The sequence below is a fragment of the Triticum dicoccoides genome, chromosome 4B (genome assembly GCF_002162155.2).
Source record: "Triticum dicoccoides isolate Atlit2015 ecotype Zavitan chromosome 4B, WEW_v2.0, whole genome shotgun sequence".
Taxonomy (NCBI): Eukaryota; Viridiplantae; Streptophyta; class Magnoliopsida; order Poales; family Poaceae; genus Triticum; species Triticum dicoccoides.
In genome coordinates, this window is record NC_041387.1 from 19,934,410 (window position 1) to 19,951,897 (window position 17,488).

Below are 17,488 nucleotides of genomic sequence, written 5' to 3' on the forward strand. Positions count from 1 at the left end.
CTCCTTCTCCCTTCCTCCTACATGGGCCCAATAAGGCCCATATACCTCCCGGGGGGTTCCGGTAACCTCCCGGAGCTCCAAACTTCTCCGGAACCTTTCATGTGTCTAAATATATCCGTCCAATATATCAATCTTTATGTCTCGACCATTTCGAGACTCCTCGTCATGTCCGTGATCATATCCGGGACTCCAAACAAACTTCGGTACATCAAAATACATAAACTCATAATATAATTGTCATCGAAACCTTAAGCGTGCGGACCCTACGGTTCGAGAACAATGTAGACATGACCGAGACACGTCTCTGGTCAATAACCAATAGCGGGACCTGGATGCCCATATTGGTTCCTACATATTCTACGAAGATCTTTATCGGTCAAACCGCATAACAACATACTTTGTTCCCTTTGTCATCGGTATGTTACTTGCCCGAGATTTGGTCGTCGGTATCCAATACCTAGTTCAATCTCGTTACCGGCAAGTCTCTTTACTCGTTCTGTAATACGTCATCTCATAACTAACTCATTAGTTATATGCTTGCAAGGCTTAAGTGATGAGTATTACCGAGAGGGCCCAGAGATACCTCTCCGACAATCGGAGTGACAAATCCTAATCTCGAATTATGCCAACTCAACATGAACCTTCGGAAAACCTGTAGAGCACCTTTATAATCACCCAATTACGTTGTGACGTTTGGTAGCACACAAAGTGTTCTTCCGGTACACGGGAGTTGCACAATCTCATAGTTGCAGGAACTTTGTATAAGTCATGAAGAAAGCAATAGCAGTATACTAAACGATCAAGTGCTAGGCTAACAAAATGGGTCATGTCAATCACATCATTCTTCTAATGATGTGATCCCACTAATCAAATGACAACACATGTCTATGGTCAGGAAACATGACCATCTTTGATTAATGAGCTAGTCAAGTAGAGGCATACTAGTGACTATATGTTTGTCTATGTATTCACACATGTATCATGTTTCCGGTTAATACAATTCTAGCATGAATAATAAACATTTATCATGATATGAGGAAATAAATAATAACTTTATTATTGCCTCTAGGGCATATTTCCTTCAAGATTAGTGCTAAAATTATATTTGTTCAAATGATGGTTAACGCCATCTCATATCGTCATGCCTACATCTTCTCAATGTATTGTATGACCAACTAGTACTAAAGAGGTGCCGTCTATGGCAGCAATTCAGATTTTAGAGTGTCTCAGACGATTCCCATTCCAACGACCGTCCAAATACCATCGTCACTTTGCATTACTTTGTTTGCATGCATCCTTTGATATTACATGGATGGACCAAGGTAAGGCAATAGCCCACTTATGTTTATTACTAATACAAGACTATTGATTTTTTTACTAAGACATCGAACTATTTGTCATATCGATCACCATGACTGTGCGAATAAACAACTTTGTATATTTGTCATGTAAATGAAAAACGGCGCGGCAAAGCGCGCATATGCTTCTAGTAACAATGAATCTCGTCAAACCGTGTACATATCGTACCAGCTCTAGACAGAGAGGATGATGGTAATGATGCGTTTCACCTCCTGCACTCCCTCGAACGCTGCCTTACCAGGCTTTGTTGTTAATGTGAATTTTTTGCCAAGTGTAGCAATCAGTGGTCCAACATACAAAAAACAGATACATTGGTAAATGGGACTTAAATAGTAAACATTGCAGCTGTACCGACCAAAACCAGCTTATCTCATGCATACATCTGTACCACAAAGGGATGTAATCCAATTAAGCTCCATGCACCTATAGTGAATAGGATTAAGTTAACAACATGTTCCAGAAACTAAAGGAGATGAGTTAGTTAGAGCATAAAAATAGGCATTGAACAATGATGCGAGGAATACCGCCGCATGTACGAAGCAAGAACGAAGTATACCTCCCAAAAGCACATCACGGCATAGGGTTTAGCGGAGTAACACTCATGTACTCAGTTGGCTTTTCAAGCTAGAGAAAATGCATCATATCCCTGAATATTCACACAAATTTGAGTATTGTGAAAAATCATGTGGGTTGATGTAGCTGCATGGGCACACAACCACTACTTTGCCGATATACATATTCATGGGGCTTCTATGACTATGCCTGTCTGCAGTTAATTTAGTGCGGATGCAGATTATAAAAATGTTAAATCCACATGCAAGGTTAATACAATGCGGCAAAAACTGGAAATAGATTAGTATGATAGTACCATAGACTCATAAGGTCAGCTATTTGTCCCAATCGTAAATCATATGGGTCTAGATAAACAATTTTTATGTTATATGTCTTCAAGAATTACAGTTACATCGGCGGAGTAACAATACCTTACATACCTGTGATTTTTCTCTCAAATAAGTCATGGGAAAAGTTAGATTCAATACTCGTTTTCCAGGGCCTGTCCTGAGATTCCAGAGGCCCTCGGCGAAACGAAAATCCGAGACGCCCAAAAGGTGAGTGGTCAAATAATACATTCATATCAAATACTACCTCTGTCCAATAATTTGAACTGCAAAAACGTTTTATATTATGGGACAGAAGGAGTAATTTATAAGTATCACCTTATTTTCGTAGGTTCTCATATTACCTTAAATAATGTGGCCGCCTAGTGGTCGAACATTTGAAATCTTGAAGATAGCGCCGCACATAGGCACAGTAATCCTGGAGCTTGGAGATCAGGCGTCACACATAGGCTTGGTCGTGGTCGTAGGGTTTGAGTGAGCAATCTGTTTTCTGTAAAGATTTGTCACACAAAATATATCAAGATTTGATTGTCATAGCAATAATGATTCTGTCGCAACTGTACTTCGCATTTCTGTACCAGAAAAATATAGTCCAACAATAGCGCACCCTTTCTACATACCTGCATAATGGTATCGAGGTTCAGTCAATTGTTTACCCAGCAATCCCAATTGTGATACTTTTAACGCAAACTAAGTTCAAACAAGATATAAGTGCCTCCTGCGGTCCTGCCTCACCCTTTTTATTGGTTTTACTGTTACTCTGCCTAATCCTTCGCTGAAATTTCACATCAAGATTATGGATTATGGATTAGATGGGCAACACATAACCGATTAGATTAAGATGCATTAATGAGAAACTGGGCATGGCTTATGAGATGAGAATTGGGAAGGAAGGATGAGATCAAAGCATACAGTATTGGGGCCGGAGCAGAAGGGCTTGCATGAATCTGTCGACGAACTCGTCCCATGAACACCATCCCTGTGGCGACGCTTGTCGGAAGCTAGGGCCCGGTAGGATAGTATAGATGCCCCCCTTGGAATTAGGGGTCGGGGTGGCCGCACCGATTGCCCTCCAGGACCTGGCCTGTTCGTGTCCATGGCCACCAGGACAGGAGGTGCTCGTGACCTTTTCCTTGTCTCACACAACCGTGAGGCGTGAGCTAGGGGTTTCCCCGTTGGGGATTCAAGTAAATCACATGGCGAGGAGAGAAGAGGATGCGCTGCAGCAGTGAGGAGGATAAGAGGCGACGAGGACATACTTGAAAAGTGAGGGGAGCAGCGGGGATGACGGCGGCAACGGCGCTACAGGTTCATCGCCCGAGTTGAGAGGGGCGGCCGCGCTACAGGTTCGTCTCCCGAGTCTAGAGGGGGTGGCCGCTCAAGGACGAAGGGGAGTCGACCCACGAACAGGAACCACGCAAAGGCTCTATTCTACCGCTTCCTGTTGGGCCGGTTCGTTTGGCCCAATCAACCAGAAACCAGCGATTTTTTTTCTTCCGGAGTAGCGTCCCCAGGACAGTCGGCCCAGGAAACGGTAGACATGGCGCCATCCTCAGATCTGACGGCCAGGAACGCCCAAATCACGAAAACGCACGGCTTTCCCTAAAAAAACGAAAACGGACGGCCGAAAACTCAAATTGTTGTGAGGGCAGGGATTAGGTGCGTTTATACTGTCCTTAAATGCATGTAGCACATATGTTTGTACTAGGCTCCACCTACTACAAACATCAAAGGAGGTTTAAATACCTGTTTCCGATTGGGTCTGGCAGAGGTTCCTTCCTCCTTAGCTTTCTTGGATCCCTCCGCCTTGCATGCGAGACCGATACACTTGAAATGACACATCACAAAGATTTCTCTTTGTTGCTCAGTGGCCAACTTTGTAAGAAGGCTGGTTTCTACAAAGAGCTTGGTGCTAAAATCAAAGAGGTTATCCATCTTACTATAGAGAATATTGACCTTGGATTCAAGATCTTTGCCCATCATCCAGTAAGAATCAATCCCCTGACCACTATTGTTGCACATGGTTTGGAGCTAGCATTTTGCTCATCATACAATGGCATTTTGCTCAGAATGATTCTTTTTCCACGGCTAGGTTTATGTGGGACTTCGCCTATGAGCAACGTGGCGAGCAACCCGTACATGGTGTTTGGCCCGTCGTCGGAATGGGAATCACGCGAGACACTCTAAAATCTGAGTTGCTGCCATAGACAACACCTCTTATAGTATTAGTTGGTCATACAGTACATTGAGAAGATGTAGGCATAACGATATGAGATGGCGTTGACCATCATTTGAACAAATATAATTTTAGCTCTAGCCTGCCTTGCATGGCGCTCATGTAAGGTAAGCATAGCACCGCTCCCTAGTCGTATATGTCCATTAACGACTTGTGATCAATTGCCAGCGAACTGTGTTTGTGGCTTCACCATTCCCGTGACGCTTCCATTGGCATTCTGAACAAGAGCTTGTGCTGGGGCAATGTGGTTGGCCCAAGAGAGGTTGTCGTTTTTGGGCTAGATGTCGTGGCACGGCACACTCTTGCTGCACATGATCTTGATGGTCTCTCGTTCTGAGGACGTCCCCTGGATGTCGACGAATAGAGGGTCCGTTATGGCCACACCACCATCTTGCAAAGGCAAAACCAATATATAGGGTTTCGTTCAATTTCAGCATTTTCCCCCTTATTTCTTTAAGGCAACCATTGATCAAGTGGTGGTGCGGACGGGATGCTTCACCCGTGGTGGACCGTTTCCTTGGGGGCAATAGAACTGGTCGATGTCGATAAGCAACCGGATAGCAGTCATTCTGAGTTTGGTGAAAAGGAATCCGGTTGCTTTGCCTTGCCCTCCCTGCGCGCATCCATAGAATCATACCATATGTATATATTAGGGGATATATATACCTACTATATATGGTTTGCAGGTAACCTATGATATGTATATGGATCATGCATGTGTATGCATGCCACCATCAGTAACTATCTTTAACCACATGCAAGGCACAACACATGTACGTACTAGTAGATGCATGTTTTTTGACGTGAACGGCAGGAGCTCTGCCTTTGCATTATAGAAGAAAGAAGTCATACAGGAACGGATCGACCATCAGTAGATGCATGTTACCTGCCACAATTTGATCCTCACACCGGTCGTGGTATTGAAGAAGCTGCAGTTGGACACTGTAATTCTTTCCACCAGCGTTGGGCCGTCACCAACACCTCCAAGACTTCCCACACTACATATGTAGATACAGAATACAAAAAAGGTCAATGTATGCTACTCACTAGAGAAGGTTATGAGTATGCACGTGCGTGCATTAATATACTACAATTACAATATACGCATGGGTGTGGTATATATGTATGTATGTATGTATACCTGATGCCATGACCAGGCCCGCAGGTGGTGTTAGTGACGTTAACATCGGTGGTTCCCGATAGAATCGACACACAATCATCACCTGCACTCACTCAAGGGTCCATATCCATTTTATGTGTGTACATATTCGAGGCTAGACAGAGTGCAATATATATGCTATCTGAAGGAAGGAGGGGGGTTGCCGATCTGTACCGGTGTGCATAGAGCAAGACGAGATGTTTACATGGTTGGAGGAGCCAATGTTGATCCCGTCGGTGTTGGGGCTGTCGCCCAGCGCCGCGATGGAGACGTTGTGCACCTGCACCTGCATGCACTCGTACAGGATCAAGTTCTTGTCGCCGATGTCCTTGAGACGTATGTTGATCACCCATAGATTGTTGCAGTGCGCGAGTGACAATGACTGCAAGAGGAATCTCTATTTTTAGTTGGACAACTGAAAGAGGTACTATTGTGTGTGCGTGTGCACGCGCTTTTGCTTATGTACCCTTGGCCGGTCACTGCATTTCTGTCAAAAAGAGAGAAAGGGGCATCGATATCTGGTTAGATTGTTGCAAATATATATATTCCCTCTGTAACAAATGTAAGACGTTTTTAACAATTGTATTTGAAACAAGAAACGTCCTATATTTTGTTACAGAGGGTGAGAGGGAGTATATGTTTGGGCCGGGGCTTACCTTTTTGTTGTAGCAATCCCACCACTGGGCGCCTCGCCCATCTGTTTGGCTGCTCCCGTTCACTGTTAGGTTGTCGACACCATAGAAGGTCAGGAGGTCTGATGGCTTTGAATAGAGGGAGTTTGGCGCCACGACGTCAATTCTCTTGCAATCTTCTACTCCCTTAGTGATCTAAATGATCTTATATTTCTTTACAGAAGAAGTTCTACACAATTAAAATATGGATGATTGTCGAGTCGACCGACCTGTACGGTGATGGGCGACTTACAGGGTCCGTCGAACCTGGTCTGGTTCAGCAAGAATGTCTTTCCTGCGGGGATGTACATGATCACCTCGCTGTTGTGGCTGCTGCAGGCTACTTTCCACGTCTCCTCGAACGCCTTTCGGCACGCAAACAAGCAAAAGATTAGCTATCTGAATCTGGTGGTCAACATACATACATGATGACGAATTCAGAATCATACATAGGTCAAGGTTATGGTGTTCCGATTGTTACCTCGGCATCACTCGTCGCACCGTCCCCAGCGGCATAAAAATCCATGACTTTGTACCATTATCCTTGCTGCACTGCAGCGGCGGATCTAACCGCGACCATTGACACAAGGAGGAGGAGGAGGAGCACGAAGAAGGAGACACGTCCCTGCCGTTTTCAAGATAACATACACAGCTGATCAGAACAAAATCTACACACGAATGAATTGAGCTGATCATGAACAAAACCTGCCCATACCATGGTTGGTAGTACTACCAATATGATCAACAGTGACACAATCTAGCAGAAGAGCTAACTAGGGATGATGCTATGCCGCAATGAACTGTTGTAAACAACCAATCGTGTAAGCATATTTATATACGCTGTAAATTAATGGGTGAAATCAATATGATGTCTTCCCTTTTTTTTCTCGGTTTGAAAAAAGGGATATATAGCTGTGTGCGAGCACATGTGTGACCCGAAAATGTCATCCGATTATTTCGCACAGCGATGTGCATTTGTGTGTTGACTCAAATACGACCAGCGTAATTGATTCACTGCAAAATTTGTTAGCCAACGTGTTGGCAATGGCAAGACTTGCCAAAAGTTGATAACTTTATGTTAGGTTGGCAAAATTATAAAATATTGAAGTGTCAATTTTTCGCATCAAACCAATCAGAGGTTAGACATCATTTTCATTTTCATCATTCATCAATCTTCATCGCCATCATCATCAATCATCAATAATCACCATCATCATCATATATAAAAATACCCAAATGAGCAGATGCAATTGATCTCGGCCCTCAAACCATGTCAATCCAATGGCATAGATTGTTCTAGTGGTAAGCACTCAACATGTTTAGCATGCAAATAATACTACCAAATGAATTTCGCATCGGTACAGCACCCCCCCTCCCCTAGGAAGCTTGCACGAATCTTAAAGTTACTCAAAAAGGCTATCACCATATTATCCTGCAGATCAGAAGTACTGAATAGATTGATTTGGAAAACAAAATAGTATGGTATCCTTTTTGATTGAAAAGGTACCTTCTAATCTAAACTTTAATCTGCATCGAACACCCCCCCAATGTATTTATCCAACACTTTGTCACAATGAGCGCCAAATTCCCTTTTCCAATATAAGAGCCTCTTTGCTGGATGTGCTACAGCCATGTGGGCTGGCCTAGCTACCCACCTCTTCAGACAGGTGGGACCATGCTGGAACCCTCTCCTCACCCACCCTAAAAAAAATCTCTCCTCACCCCAACTCTTCTCACGCGGTCAAACCGCCACCGCTTCCCCCCTCCCTCAACTCTTGCATGTTAGTCGCCACTAGTGCCTTCTCTTCCTCACTCCCCCTACCGTGTGTCACGTCACCCCACAACAGTTAGCACCAAAGAATTGTATGGCATTCCTCTGCGGCTCTAGCCTGGGCTCTTTGGAAGCCACAATAAACTGACTGCGACGGGTAAATTTCTAAATCAACCTATTGATCACATCAAATGGTCATTGTTTTTTGGGTATTGAAGTCTTTCTGGGAAGAGGAAGCACATCGAGGTGGCTGGTGCGGTGCAAAACAAGATTAAATAAGTACACTAGGTCAACAAAAACACCATGCCTGATGTCTTCGGTGTTTGATCCTTTCACCTCTAGTTTGTTTTAACATCCTTTGCCTTTTGAGATGGCATGTAACCTTTGTTTATTCTTTGCTTGGTTTGTTATACTGAACAACGTTGGCGTTGTTGGCTTTATTCATTTAAAGCTGGGCGCTCCTTACGCCTTTTATCTAAAAAAAGTGTGCTTGACCTTACCTTCAAGTTCGTTGTGTTGGTTCCTTTTGTGTTTGCATATGATATCAAGCTGAACACCCCCAACACGTCCTCTTTAATATGTGGCTATCTTAGATAAAGAGTGATTGAAGACTATTTTTGGAGGATGCAGATCGGAGTTGGATTTGTATTATTCTTATTTCAAATTATCACAAATTACTTGTGGTAATATTTTGGGTACAAAAACACATTTGCATTGTTGCCACCGGGCTTCTTTGATTTGGGGGAGTTTTAAAACATAGGAATAGGGAAAACACGGGAATAAGATATCATGTCATCTTCAGTACTACAGGATTGCATGGATGTTTGATTGAGCATAGGAATCTTCACATGGGGTGTTGGAGTGGATGAAAAAATTTCACTGGCATCTAGTACAAATGGATCCTAAGAAAAAATCTTTATGGTTGCATCTCTACAAATCAAATAACATGTATAGGAAATAAACAAGGGTTATGGCTTCTTTGATTCAAAGGATTTGCGAAGAAATTTTGAAGGATCGAAATCTCTAGGATTTTTCTTACTAGCACTGCCGGTGGTAATATGTTGTGCTCATGATATGAGGTAATCAGTCGTACACATAGAGACACACACGCAATCTTCGTTGACACTATCTTGCGTACGAAAGCGTTGCTTGCTTTTCACCTGCACCATTCCAAACGGTCGCAAAGCAATATATAAAAAAAAACAGCTGCTGCTTGTTTTAAACTGTACCAGTTTGAGCATGCATGAGGTTGTCATAGAACACAAATCAAGCAGCTCAGCTTAGGGGGATTTTTGCATTTGTGCATGGATGGCGAAGCGGGCGATGCGGAGGGCGATGTGGGGGGCGACTCGGAGGGCGTCTCCAATGGCTTGCTGACGGCGAGGACGGGATCTTCGCCACCGCCCTTCCATCTCTCCTCGGCGCCTGAGATCCAACAGATTCCTCCTAGTACCTCGGTGGCGGCGCCGTCGGGCGGAACGGAGGAGAAGGGAGGATCGACTGAAGCCCAAGGCGACGAGATCGGTCGAAATGAATGCAGTCTGGTTCAATGGCGGGCGAAGTTTTCTGAGGGGATCAACTACAACAGCTGGATCGAAGGACGCCTTCGTTTCTCTCCACGTTCGAGATGGATGGCGCTCCTAGATCTGGACAACGACGTCCTCCCTGGCGACTATCTTCTGGACGACGGCAAGATTGAGGTTGGTTCCAGATTCACGCTCGATTTATATGATGTAGTTGTTTGTGAGTGCATGCAGGTGGATGTTCAAATGGGATCACCGGAGGTGATCGATCTGGCGGAGCCGATGGTTCATGTGAAACCGGGAGGGAGGTTTTGGGCGCTCATTGACAGTGACGACGAGGACCAGGCCGAGGGTGGATCAACCACGCAGGATGCTGCGGTGAAAATCGCCTCGCCGAGTGCTCGTTCGTTCACAGCGATTACGCCCGTTCAACGCATCCCTCCAATTCAAAAATCGAAGCCGGGCTTGAAGCCATGGTGCGGTCCAATCCCGAAGATCATGAGGAAAACGGTAACTTTGTCTGATTTCATTCCGGATGATTGGACCCTAGTGACCAGGAAGAAGAACAAGGGGCGGCGGCCTCCGGCGCCGCCGAGGCCGGAGCCGGCGACCGGCCGTTCGTCCGTGATTCGGGCGGATCGGATCACGCGTTTGATGTCCTTGCTGGGTGCTGACGGGCTCGACATTGTGGGCCACGATACGGGCCCATCGACAACAGCAAAGATTGATGTTTTTCAGTCCGTGGACTGTGGGCCGGGATTAGCGGGGCTGGAAGCCCAGGCAAAACCGGTAGAGGCCTTCGTGCATGTGATTGCGTCGGATCGCGAGCTGCCACATGCACGATCGTCTCCCTGTCGAGGCGTTATTCTAGCTAGGGTTCGCCGCCGCGGCCGGGTGGGATTTCCTTCGTCAGTTCGGGACCGAGTCAGGCGAGGCTCTCGGCAACCCGATCTTGCAGAAACAACAGCTAGCGGCGCGATGCCGCCAAAACTTCCGCCGCCGACGGCGAAAAATGTCGCTACCCCAGGAGCTTCGGCCGGGGCAGCGGAGCTGCCGGCGCCGGTCTTGGCTAGGGCGGCGCCTGGTGCGAGGCCGCCCAGAGGTGCGGTTACGCCAGCCCCCAGGGGACCTGCGCCGCCTCCGATACGGGCGCCGACCCAGACGGCGGCTGGGGGGGGGGGAACCGCGCTTATGCCTAGGGCGCCAGCTCCTCCGCGAGGACCGGTACCTCCGCCTACTGCCGGTCCGCGGCCACCACCGGTGCCGGTTCCCAGGGCCGAGGTGACAACTACGCAGAGACCATGGCCGAGGCAAATGGCGGCAGCTCCGGGCTCTGGTGCTCAAAACTCCACTCGCAACGGCTCGAGCGCGTCGGCGGGAGATGATCGAAACCCACCGCGCGGTCAGTGGGGCGACGACGGATACGATGCTTATGGTGCTGGGTTGCACAGGGGCTCTTCCTCAACCGGTGGAGACCGAGGATATGCTCGGGTGGACAAGGGACAGAGTAACAATGGTTTCCAAGGACCGACCGGGAACTTTGTCGAGGGAGCTCCCGGTCCCAACCGTGCTTTTCACGGGCGCTTCCACGGAGGTCGGGGCGGTAACCGCAGGTTTAATCAGACTCGGTATGCTAGGACGGCTACAGTGACGGAGGTCGCGGAGGGTGCATCAGAGTTACCCCAGGTGGCAGTGGAGACGGTGCAGGCTTTGGCTTCAGTCTCGCTGCCTGAGCCTATGCAGACTGAGGATACTGTTTCTGAGCACGGTTCTGACAAGGTCGAGAGTGACAAATTGTCTAAGTGGGCGGCTAAGAAGAAAAAGCTCACTTGTTTCCGGTGTGGGGAACCGGGGCACTTTTTGGTCCAGTGTACGGCGGAGCTTTGTGATCTTTGCCGGAAGCCTAATCACACAGCGGCTGACTGTCCTCTGATGTTGGGGCCAAAACCATCCGTCTAGATATACGGGGTGTGTTGCTCCGAGTTGATGTTTTTTGAATCTCCGTCTGCGGAACCTTCCGCGCCCATAGTGGAAACCTCCTTCCCCGGTGTTGTGAAGGTGGTCCACGGGCCTTTGACCGAAGCACAGATTATTCAGCAGTTGAGAGAGCTAGCTCCGGGTAATTTTCAGTGGTCATTACTTAAGCTCTCTGATAATTCGTATAAAGTGGACTTCCCTTCTAAGGAGGATCAGGTGAGGATTCTCAAGTTTGGTATGAGCAGGGTCACAGGCACTAGCTTTGTGCTGGTTCGTTTCTCTGGTGCCCCGTCTGATCCTTTGGACAGCTTTCTGGTGACATGGAGTCTGGGGTCGCTGATAGGTAAGACCGAGCAGGTGGATATGCAGTTCACTCGGGCTCATGGGGTCGCACGGCTGCTAGTTAGTGTCGCCAATATTCAGTACTTGCCAGACGTGGTGCCTTGGACTTACGCAGGCGTTCTGTATCAGTTGGACGTGCACTATGAGGATCCTGATCTTTTCAATGAGTTTGAGGATGACAATCCCATGGACACTTCTGAGGGAGGTGGGGGTTCAGGTACCAGGGATGACAATGCTAAGAGTAATGAGGATAAGGCTTTGGGACCGTCGGGGCAGTCGGAGAATGCCGACTCCACTCCTGTTGGGCCGTCCTCCACGGTACCAACTACCACGCTTCAGCTGGGTTCTCTTGGGGCCTTCTCGGCGCCGCCGAGATTGTCAAGTGTTAGGGCTGGTCCTCCGAGTCCAAGACTTAGATTATGTGTGGGGAGGTCGATCGACCACACTGATGAGGTGGGGCAGCAGGCCCCGTCGTCTGTCCCTCGCTCGCCTTCGGCCATGGAGATCGTGGCGGAGCCGGTCGCTGCGGGACGAGCGGACTTGCAGGAGGCTAGACCTTCTGGGTCCTTGATGTGGCTGGAGACTGGGGGCGGCGCGGCCCCACTGGAGAGGTCCCCGGATGGCAGGGAAACGGGTGCGCAGGAGGCCGCCCTTTCTCCTGCGGTGGCACTGGAAGGCAGCCTGGTGGGTGCGCTTCCTGCGGAACCGGCAGCGCCTTTTTCTTTGGGCATGAGCATCGGCGAGGTGGATACTTCGTCATCTCGGGTGGCTGCTCCGGCGGCTCCGGTGATGGTCTTAGCGGCTGGGGGACGGGCAGGAGGCTCTTCCCCTAGCGCTACTTCGCGCGAGGAGGTCCGCGAGTTGGAGGATTCAGCATCTCTGGTGGCTGCTCCGGTGGCCTCGGTGATGGCCACTGCGGCTGTGGGACGGGCAGGAGGCTCTTCCCCTACCGCTACTTCGCGCGACGAGGTCATCGCGTTCGGTGGGATCCCGGACCCGGTCTCTGTAGGGAGACGGGTCAGCGGGAGACTACAGGAGCACTCCGATGTTGATGACATGCAGCTGAGGTGCGCGTTGAGAGCGGCCAAGCTGCGGGACGTCGAGACTACAACTGGTATGTCAGTTAATAAGTCTAATTCTATTATGCATTTTACCAATGAAGAGATTGTTCATAATGCAAACCAAATAGGAGTGTCTCTTGGTAACGATGATCTAGAGATCTCTAAATCGGTTAATGAGATGCTAGACTTGGAAGCTGAACGTGCGTTAGAATTGATTCGTAACATAGCTGCAGTAAAACCGATGAATGAGTCGGAGATTGACAAGCTAGGGGTTAGGGTTCTTGATAGCTTGTGTGCTGATCTTGATCCTGCGGTCCAGGTGACGGAGGAGGAGGATGAGTATACCTCTCCGGAAACCACAAACCTAGAGGTGGTGCCTGTGGCCGTAGAGCCTCTTTCCGAGTGTGTTGAATCTATTGATGGTGGGGTTAAGCCTAAGAGGACCTGGAAACGTAAGGTTTATCCGGTGTCGGCTGTGCGTAGAAGTGCTAGGATCCGTACCTCCAAAAAATTTCATGATGAATTATGAAAGGCATTTTTTGGAACAGCAGAGGTCTTAAAGACTTGGCTAAAAGAGGTTTTCTAGCAGAAGCTTCTATTGAACATCACTTAGACTTTATTGCTTTGTCCGAAACTGGACGAGGTAATTTTTCAGCATAGTTTCTTAGCACCTTAGCAGGGGGGGGTAGACTTTGATTGGCATTGTCTCCCACCTCGAGGAAGATCCGGTGGGGTTCTACTCGGGGTTAAGTGCGATACGTTGGAGGTTCGGAGTGTAGTGATGGGTGAATTTGCGGTTAAGTTTAGGGTAAGAACGAAAGCTGATGGTTTTGATTGGGCTTTGGTGGCAGTCTATGGGGCTGCGCAACCCGAACTTAAACCAGTTTTCCTGGCGGACTTAGTCCGAGTTTGCGGGAATGAGCAACTACCTGTCTTAGTGGGAGGTGACTTTAACATTATTCGAAGAAAGGAAGAAAAGAATAATGACAACTTTGACGGCAGATGGTCCTTTATGTTCAATACTATCATAGAGAGCTTGGACCTCAGAGAGATAGAGCTTTCGGGTAGGAAATTCACTTGGGCAAACTCATTACCGGTTCTGACGTTTGAGAAGTTGGACCGTGTTCTGGCAAGTGTTGAGTGGGAACAGAAGTTTCCTCTGGTAACGGTGCAGGCGTTGACACGAGGTATCTCGGATCACACACCGCTATTAGTGGACTCAGGGGTCCCAACTCATTTGGGTAATAAGAATATTTTCTCTTTCGAACTTGCTTGGTTTGAAAGAGAAGGATTTATCGATCTGTTGGCTAGAGAGTGGGCTAAAGACTCGGGGGGAAGGTCACCCATGGAGCGTGGCAATGCAAGATTCGTCATCTGCGAAGGTTCCTTCGTGGATGGGCTAAGCATACGAACGGAATTTATAAGGCGGAGAAGGAAAGGCTCCTTATGATGATTCACACCCTAGAGTTAAAAGCTGAAACCTCTCTTTTAGATACCAGAGAGTTGGAGTCTAAATTGGAGGCCGAGCTAAGGCTGAAAGCGCTTCTCCGTGAGGAGGAATTGAAGTGGGCTCTCAGAGCTAAGGTTCGCAAGGTTGTCCAAGGTGAGGATAATACCCAATTCTTTCATATGATTGCTAACGGAAAGCATCGTAAGAAGAGAATTTTTCAATTAGAACAAGATGAAGGAACGATAGTTGGTCAGGAAAACCTGAAAGTTTACATTACCAACTACTATAAGCAGTTATTTGGACCTCCGGAACGGAGTTTTGTGTCTTTGGATGAGTCAAGAGTTGAGGATGTTCCCCAACTTCAGACGGAAGAGAATGAGATTTTGACTGCCCCTTTCACGGAGAAGGAGGTGTATGAGGCCATTGCACAAATGAATAATAATAAAGCGCCAGGACCAGATGGGTTTCCGGCGGAGTTCTACAAAAAGTGCTGGCATTTCATTAAACATGACCTGTTGCTCATGTTTCATGAATTGTTTAATGGTCAGCTTCATTTATTCAAGCTTAATTTTGGAACAATAACTCTTCTTCCTAAGAAGACAGAGGCTATTCGCATTGAGCAGTTCAGACCCATTTGTTTGCTTAATGTAAGTTTCAAAATTTTCACTAAGGTTGGGACAAACCGACTCACGCAGATAGCGCATACGGTGGTGCAACCGTCCCAGACTGCTTTCATGCCGGATAGAAATATCCTTGAAGGGGTGGTCGTCTTGCATGAAACGCTCCACGAAATTCACTCAAAAAAACTTGATGGGGTGGTTTTTAAAGTGGATTTCGAAAAAGCATACGATAAAGTCAAATGGCCTTTCCTTCATCAGGCGTTGCGTATGAAAGGATTCGACAAGGCATGGCGCGACCAAATTGATTCTTTTACGCAAAAAGGGAGTGTAAGGATTAAAGTGAATGACGATATAGGTCACTATTTCCAGACACATAAAGGCCTAAGACAGGGGGATCCAATGTCACCGATCTTATTTAACATAGTAGCTGATATGCTATCTATTTTAATAGGCCGGGCCAAGGAGGCGGGGCAGGTTTCGGGCTTGGTTCCGCACCTAGTTGATGGAGGTATATCCATTTTGCAGTATGCTGATGATACGATCATCTTTATGGAGCATGACTTGGTGAAAGCTAGGAATATGAAGCTTGTGCTGTGCTTATTTGAACAATTGTCTGGACTCAAGATTAACTTCCACAAGAGCGAATTGTTTTGCTTTGGAAGAGCTACTGAGGACCAGGTGGCGTATAAGCAATTGTTCGGATGCGAGTTGGGTTCACTACCGTTTACTTACTTGGGCATTCCCATTCATCATCGTAAGCTTACGAACAAGGAGTGGAAGTGTATTGAGGATCGTTTTGAAAAGAAACTAAGCTGTTGGAAAGGGAAGCTCATGTCATATGGAGGTCGATTAATTTTGATTAATTCGGTTCTCACAAGTATGCCTATGTTTCTTCTATCCTTCTTTGATATCGCGGTGGGGGTTAGGAAGAGATTAGACTTTTATCGATCCCAGTTTTTTTGGCAAAACGATGAGTTGAAACGTAAGTATAGGCTTGCCAAATGGGACATCATCTGTAGGCCCAAGGACCAAGGCGGTCTAGGCATTGAAAATCTAGAGATCAAGAATAGATGTCTCCTTAGCAAGTGGCTTTTTAAACTTTCATCCGAGACAGAGGCTACTTGGGCACAAATTCTGCGTAATAAGTATCTTGAGTCAAAAACTTTAGCTCAGGTGACGGTGCGCCCAACTGATTCACCGTTTTGGAAAGGGTTGATGAGAGTCAAGCCCCTCTTCTTTAACAGGACAAAAATCTTAGTTGGTGATGGAGCTACTACGAGGTTCTGGGAGGATACGTGGCTAGGAGAAACACCTCTGGCACGTCAATATCCCACACTGTATAACATTGTTCAACGTCGAGAAGTATACGTTGCAAATGTCTTACAGTCAACGCCTCTCAATATTAGCTTCCGGAGGACACTAGTGGGTGAACGATGGGAGGCATGGCTTCATCTTGTACGACGGCTGATGGATGTCCAACTGTCTCAGGATCCAGATTGGTTGTTTTGGAAATTGACAAAGGACGGTAGGTTCTCGGTTAAATCCATGTATCTGGATGTCATTAATACTAGTGTCATTCCTTGCTCCAGACATGTCTGGAAAGTTAAGGTACCTTTGCGAATTAAAGTGTTTATGTGGTTTGTGCATAAAAAAGTAATTTTGACAAAGGATAATCTGGCAAAACGCAATTGGGTGGGTTCTGCTAGATGTAGTTTCTGCGATTGTAATGAAACTATCAGGCACCTCTTTCTGGATTGTCCACTGGCTAAGCTTCTTTGGCGTTCGATTCATATTGCCTTCAATATTATTCCACCTACTTCTATCAATATGTTGTTTGGAACATGGCTTGATGGGGTAGACTTGGTTTTAGCAAGACTCATTCGTGTTGGCGCGTGTGCCTTGTTATGGGCAGTATGGAACTGCAGAAATGATTTGGTTTTTAACAGAGCAACGAACTTTCATTTTTTGCAGGTTATCTTCAGGGCCACAGCGTTGATCCGTATGTGGTCGCTACTCACTCCGATGGAGGACAGGGGGCATTTGGCTACTGCGTCTACCCGATGGGAGATGGTAGCTCGGGTTATTTTCAACCGGTTTGGATGGCGGTCATGTAATAGGATAGGCATGTAGTGCTCCTATTTTTTGCCAGCCGGTTGTGGCTTTATGTTTACGCTCGTCTGAGCGGCTTGTCGTCTTTTTTACTTTAAACCTGCTGAAGACTTTGTGACACTCTCTATTTTAATATTATGAGCCGTATGCATCTTATTGATGCAGAGGCTGGGGTTGCACCCCTTTTCAAAAAAAAAAAAAGCAGCTCAGCTTAGAGATATAAATACGGTAAGTAGAAAGTATGTGTATTACAACATCTTCGACATGCATGGTTGGTTACAATTTAGTGTTCAAGTACCTGGTGAAAACTG

The 17,488-nt window shown here is 46.9% G+C and overlaps 1 protein-coding gene and 1 pseudogene across 1 annotated transcript; one reads left to right on the plus strand and one right to left on the minus strand.

The window, feature by feature from the left end:
- The window catches only part of LOC119292436, a 13,711-nt pseudogene extending 9,266 nt beyond the window's left edge, over positions 1 to 4,445 (plus strand).
- Positions 4,446 to 4,771: 326 nt separating this feature from the next.
- On the minus strand, positions 4,772 to 6,850 carry LOC119293231 (polygalacturonase ADPG2-like). The gene is made up of 8 exons (XM_037571771.1): positions 6,806 to 6,850; positions 6,551 to 6,689; positions 6,310 to 6,461; positions 5,828 to 6,035; positions 5,636 to 5,717; positions 5,381 to 5,492; positions 4,995 to 5,107; positions 4,772 to 4,886 (listed from the first exon to the last, which is right to left on the minus strand). The coding sequence occupies exons 1-8, from the start codon at positions 6,848 to 6,850 to the stop codon at positions 4,772 to 4,774; spliced, it is 966 nt and encodes a 321-aa protein (XP_037427668.1).
- Positions 6,851 to 17,488: the final 10,638 nt, after the last annotated feature.